The sequence below is a fragment of the Cucurbita pepo genome, chromosome LG04 (genome assembly GCF_002806865.2).
Source record: "Cucurbita pepo subsp. pepo cultivar mu-cu-16 chromosome LG04, ASM280686v2, whole genome shotgun sequence".
Classification (NCBI taxonomy): domain Eukaryota; kingdom Viridiplantae; phylum Streptophyta; class Magnoliopsida; order Cucurbitales; family Cucurbitaceae; genus Cucurbita; species Cucurbita pepo.
In genome coordinates this window covers 4,062,965-4,068,964 of record NC_036641.1, presented here as the reverse complement: position 1 = coordinate 4,068,964, position 6,000 = coordinate 4,062,965, and the positions used below count along the sequence as shown (strand labels likewise).

The 6,000-nt window shown below is 37.7% G+C and overlaps 1 protein-coding gene across 2 annotated transcripts; it reads right to left on the bottom strand.

Annotated features, from left to right (window-relative positions):
* Window positions 1–201: 201 nt before the first annotated feature.
* On the bottom strand, window positions 202–1,161 carry LOC111793463. Of its 2 annotated transcripts, none has more exons than XM_023675357.1 (3): window positions 711–1,161; window positions 563–636; window positions 202–450 (listed from the first exon to the last, which is right to left on the bottom strand). In XM_023675357.1, exons 1-3 carry the CDS (start codon window positions 1,056–1,058, stop codon window positions 417–419), a joined length of 456 nt encoding a protein of 151 aa, XP_023531125.1. In that variant the 5' UTR covers window positions 1,059–1,161; the 3' UTR covers window positions 202–416. The 2 variants fall into 2 exon arrangements, with proteins under 2 accessions (XP_023531125.1, XP_023531126.1); XM_023675358.1 differs by having other exon boundaries at window positions 581–636.
* Window positions 1,162–6,000: the final 4,839 nt, after the last annotated feature.

Sequence of the window (6,000 nt, the reverse complement as noted above, 5' to 3'; positions counted from 1 at the left end):
AAAACAAGTCAATTAAATAGATCTATAGACAAGTAAAAGATCAAAGATGAACACAAATTTTATCATAGAAGTATGCTAAAAAAAAAACACGGTTGCTTCTCAATCTCTTCCTCTTTCCAAACATGTTCATTTAGTACAGCAATAATTGTCATATTTTCAGTGCCACGTGGCTACAGCTAAAGTAGTACAATCCATTGATGTCCCAAATAAAAACTTTTTCTACCACAACTCCCGATATTCTGCCCTATTCGGTCCTATTCTATCCGTGAGGATAGAGACATCAACTTGAATATAGCTCAACAAGTTAAAAGACATACATCTCGGTTTAAGAGAGGGAAGATTTAATCTCCCATCTCTACTTATCGCTAAACATAAAAGATAGAAAAAAAGTGATATCGTTGATAAGCATCTCCCATCTACATCAATCCCGACCTCTTCCCGTTGATCTGCCTACATTGAGTTGAAGTGGATGAAAAAAAAAAACGAGTTTAGAATTAAACCATAAATATTTGAAAGGAAATCGATATAAATCGTCGTGTCTTTCGAAGAATATACTCGAAACCTTCTTAATTGGCTTAACTGATTCTTCTTCTGCCTTTGATTTCCAGATGGGTTTTGGCAGCTGGTTGAGCTCTCCTGAATTTTAAACCAAAATTAATCAAAATAATTTCAAATTTTAAAAATTAAATAAAACTTTAAAAATTCTCTACCGAATTATGGAAGTTGAAGTTGGGATCAGAGCTAGCAGTGTCATCAAGAAACGACGCCGTTTGCTCCGGCCGCCGTCGGCCGTCACCGCCCTTCATTTTCCGGCTACCTTTTGGGAAAAGTGTGGCCGTGGTATCACAAAAGCACCGACCAGATTCATTTTCCGGGAAAACAGGTTCATTTTCCCGGAAAATTGGAGGACCAGAAGAAGCATCAGAAAGCATAGACAAATCCAGTTCTTCATTTTGAATTCTTGGAGTAAACATGGACGAGGAATCCTCCAAGTACACAGTCCAGCCAGATTCCACAGACCCATTTGAAGAAACAAACAAATTATGGCGATGATCCATAAGAACAATATAATTTTGATTTTCCCACTTCCCAAACAGAACATAAACGAAAAAAGATTTGATTTTTGATCGTAATTGGAATAGAATTGAAGGGGGTTTTGTGTTTTTGGTTGGGATTTTGATGGGAATGGATGGAAAGAAGGGAGGGACAAAGAAAGGCAGAATATGTTGAGATGGTAGACAGCAAGGGTTTGTGTGCCCTGTTAACAAAACCAAGTAAGGGCATACATGATCATCTACTTTGGCCTTTAGTGAATAGTTATTAAGTTTGCATACACGACACAACGACTTGCTTCTACACTAGGTCAAGTCATTTAGTTTGACCTTGCCTCTACTTAGGGCCAAGGTCTCTCAATGCAACGTAGCGTCCCATCATCTCATCTTGGTTTCCAACAACACGACCCATGCATCGTGATGTCATCCCATGTCTCAGGATAGCTTGGTCATCTTGGCTTGTTCGGACATATCTGTTGGGAACAGACCAATGTGTCGACCATCTCAACATGACATCTGGAACATCCATCCATCCATCCGAGTTCTCATTGAGCATTGGACTCTTCTGTGTCCATGCTAAACCATTTACGGCATCTGTTCCAAATAGTTGGTGTATAATCCAATATCGATATACCCGTGTCGTTTGGTACTGTCCTTGAATGACTCTTTTCAAAGGAAGATGCTCATCCTGCAAAGCTCGTCTGCACTGTGACACACATATGTGCTGCAAGGTACCTCACTTAGGTCACATGGCCTAGGGGTGGTGGGTAGCTGACACCATGTCTCTCCCTAACATACTGAGACATTTTCAATCCTCCTCGTGTAGATGTCATTTTGGCAAACGGTCATACAGTGTCGTAGAGTGTTTGTCCCATGTCCGATTGACACCAAATTGGTGAGCATTCATATTTTATATGGACAGACTTGACTCCAGAACCCTGACTTTTGAGGTTAAGGCCCGAGGCCCTACCCGACTCTTCAACAAGTCTATCTTTGACTCGTGTCTACTCGTAGCCCTTATCTTGCTTATGTCTCATCTTCTCCTCAATGCCCACTATGTCTGGTGTGTTAGATGATGCACATTATTTCTTGGTCCCATCATGACACTCGTTTAGGCCCTCGCGTAGCCAAATGGACGCCACTTGGGAGTTGTAGCTTTGCTTGTCACAACTTGAGTGTCACTATCTACTATCTTAATAGCAAAGTTGTGACACCTTGCGGTTACCGTGATAGCTCAAGACGATGACAATGCTCATGCAAATGCCTGTGATCACCCTCATAGCTCTCTGGTTATGACAACACCCACGCGTATGCCAGTGGGTCATTACTTCTCCTCCCGACCTGGGCTGGTTACGATTGGAGCGTGATAGCTGGTCATGTTAGATTCAACAATAAAATAAAATAAAGCAAGTCTTACATACATAATCAAACTAAACGCTCAACAGTAATTGACATGTTATTCCTTTGATATTAGAGGTTTAACCTTTACAATCCACATTCGTTATATTAAAAAATACTTATGTTCGAAGTTTCCATAACTACATTTAACCCTACAACACACGAGCATAGTTCAATAAATTTTGAGTTCGTTGAATTAATATAGACAAATAACTTAAATAATAATAATGTAAAACCTTTTCATTTACATCTTATTCTATGTATGCTTACGATAATATTAATCGATTTAAGCAATAAAAGTCTTTGGTTTTGACGTCAATCCACTTGGAATCATTGTCCCAAAAGGGATTTATAAAAGGAATTTACAATGTGGTTTCAAAGAGAAAGAATAGAGATGAGTTTTCACGAGCAGCACCCTCCTCCTGTTGGGGTTCCTCCTCCTCAAGGTATCCTCTAATTTATTCTTTTTCGAGTCTTTTTCTTAGTCCAAATACTTAATATCGTTTACGAGTGTTCATATGATTTGATCAACTCGAACCATCCAATTCAAACTATAAAAAGTTGGGTTACATTACTTTTATCTTTATTTTTTTTATTGTGAATTATAATCGAGTTGTTCGGATCATAACCTGTTGAGGACTATTGGGAGTGAGGCTCACATTGGTTAATTTAGTGGAAGATCATGGGTTTTGAGGAATACTATCTCCATTAGAATGAGGCCTTTTGAGGAAGCACAAATCAAAGCCACGAGAGCTTATGCTCAAAGTGGACAATATCATACCATTGTGGAGAGTCGTAATTCCTAACAAAACCTAATCATCTCAAAATTTTAGTGGGCAAATTTTAAATAAAATAAAATTTTAGTTCTTGTAACGGCCTACGTCCACCGCTAGCAGATATTGTTCTTTTTGGGCCTTTCCTCAAGACTTTAAAACATGTCTGCTCGTGGAAGGTTTCCATACCCTTACAAAAGTGTTTCGTTCTCTTCTCCAACAAATGTGGAATATCAGACTTCTTATACTTAATTTTATATATTAAGGTTGATATTACACAAAAGTAAGAACAAATAAAAATAAATATTAATTGGAGTAGAAATTAATGTTTAAATTGGATTTTTGTTTGGGACATGATGCATATATAAACCTATTTATCCACATGAAGGGTATCCTCCGGGAGCATATCCACCGCCATCCTGTCCTCCTCTACATGATAATCCAGGACAAGGACAACCCCAACCCAATTCTGCATATCCTGCACAAGAATACTCTTATGGCTATTCTTATCCTTCTCAAGGATATCCCTATCCCCATCCCTACCAAGGTTACCCTCCACAAGGATACCCACCCCTACAATACCCTCACACAAACCCTCAAAATCAATGTACCTACGTCGTGGTTCAATCCCAACAACGGCAAGAACAACAAACCTATAGTTACTGGGAAAGCTGGTAAGTTTCGTTCTCCTTTTTATCTCATAGTCGAGAACTCGAAAATTATTGAACTATCCAACTCGATCCGAGCTATAGTTAGGTCACTAATGTAGTTGGATTGAGTTGAGTTTTAATAAGTCGAATCCCGAGTTCAATTGAGCTTGTTTCTCGAGCTTTTGATTTCCGTGTAGTTTTAGTTACAATATCATTCTGGTTCCTATACTTTACTTCGACTCGAGCTTTTGGTTTAAATTGAAACTTTTGGCAGCTTGGCTCTCATTTGTTGTTGCTGCCTTTGGAATCTTGGGCTTGGATGTCTCTATTGATGAAGAGCTTGAATGGTATTCCATTGAATGAAAAATGGAAATAATTGTGTAATTAATTTTAATAATTTGTGTATTAAGACGGGTCATGATCGTGTCAAAATTGTTCTCCTGTAGTAATGTTGCAAATATTAAGTGACGGAGTACGTTTAACTCAACCTTTAGAACATTCACAATTTCGAACGAAACCTAGACTTTCGACTAAGAGAAAAACTCAACGGTAAGTTACAAAACACAGTAGTAAAACTAGTGTGAAAGCTTACCAACGAAGAGAAAAACTGAACGATAAGTTGAATTATCGAGTGTTTATATGACCCTAGACTTTCGACTAAGATCTCGAGATAATCTGATTTGAATAGATTTCAGAGGAGCTATAATTCTTGAAAACAAACGGTTCTTTAAAATAAATAAAAACATAGGTAAACAGACTCAAGTCTAGACGAGATTCTCTGAAGTCTCCAACTTAGTTGTATCATAGACTCGATCACCCTACGTCAAGCTTATCTAGAAAGACGAACGTAAATAAATTTGATGAGTAAATTAGATTAATCAGTAAGTAGCTAAGTTGACTATCTTTCCGGTTAATTCTTTAGTTTTATTATCCCGTGGTTCCTACTTTCATTTACTAGGACCTTTTGTTCGTTAAAAGGTATTCCGACTAACTTCAAGCTTGGACTGTTGGCTCTATTTATTCTTAGACCCATCAACCTAAACTCTCGGACGACCTGTATCATATAATTTGACGATCAGGAATACTCATTGCTCCCAACTTAGCACACAACGCGTTGCTCATGAATTTTGCGCGGATCAGTAGACTAAACTTCATACAACCTATATTTCCATTTCGAATTTGAAGCATGCACACATCTTAAGCAGACATTCGTCGATATCATAAATTAAATCATACCACTCACTCATATTTATTATATTAAGCTATCAACATGCTTACATATATATAAAAAAAAAAAGGTTAAGAACTCGTTTAAGAGTTTCAATACGCTACTTAGCTAACTCCTTTCTTCTCGTAATTTACTCTAAATAGGGTAATTTTATCACAATTTCTCGGACCTACATTTCACAATTTCTAAGTTCAATATAGTTTAATCTTGATAGAATAGGTCAAAAGAAGTCGAATGAGACAAACCGAAGTCAAATCTGAGGTCACACGTGCTCTCTAATCCTGTCCCACGCGCCTAAAGCTTTGCCCAATTGCACCCTCAATCGCAGCCACGCGCACATGCACCTCAACACCTATCATCTTTAGCCTCGTGCCCGACCTACAATATTCTAGATCTTTTCATTAATTATCTTTATGTCCCTACTCGATAATTTCATCCTATGGTCCAAATTTTTCCCCGATTCCTTCTAGAATATATTGATTTCATTGCCACATCAAGTTATTTGAATTCAAAACTACAAATTTATGGGTTTCGTTCTAGCCCTCAAAATTGTAATACAAAAAAATTTAAGATGCATATCAGTGGGAAGAACTCGTGTTCGCCTATAGAAATAGTCTTTACTCTTAGAAACAAAGAGTAAGTAACCTGAACATATTGTCAGGATACAAGTATGAAATGTGATTTCTTCAAAGATAAGTTGTAACGACCGAGANACAATATCATACCATTGTGGAGAGTCGTAATTCCTAACAAAACCTAATCATCTCAAAATTTTAGTGGGCAAATTTTAAATAAAATAAAATTTTAGTTCTTGTAACGGCCTACGTCCACCGCTAGCAGATATTGTTCTTTTTGGGCCTTTCCTCAAGACTTTAAAACATGTCTGCTCGTGGAAGGTT

Bases quoted from the DNA above. Each gene is read 5' to 3' on its own strand.
- LOC111793463 (XM_023675357.1), bottom strand. From the start codon at position 1,058: ATGGATCATCGCCATAATTTGTTTGTTTCTTCAAATGGGTCTGTGGAA. The intron at 637-710 runs GTAGAGAATTTT...TTTAAAATTCAG, and splicing joins ACTTCAACTTCCATAATTCG to GAGAGCTCAACCAGCTGCCA. The intron at 451-562 runs GTTTCGAGTATA...AACTCAATGTAG, and splicing joins CAGTTAAGCCAATTAAGAAG to GCAGATCAACGGGAAGAGGT.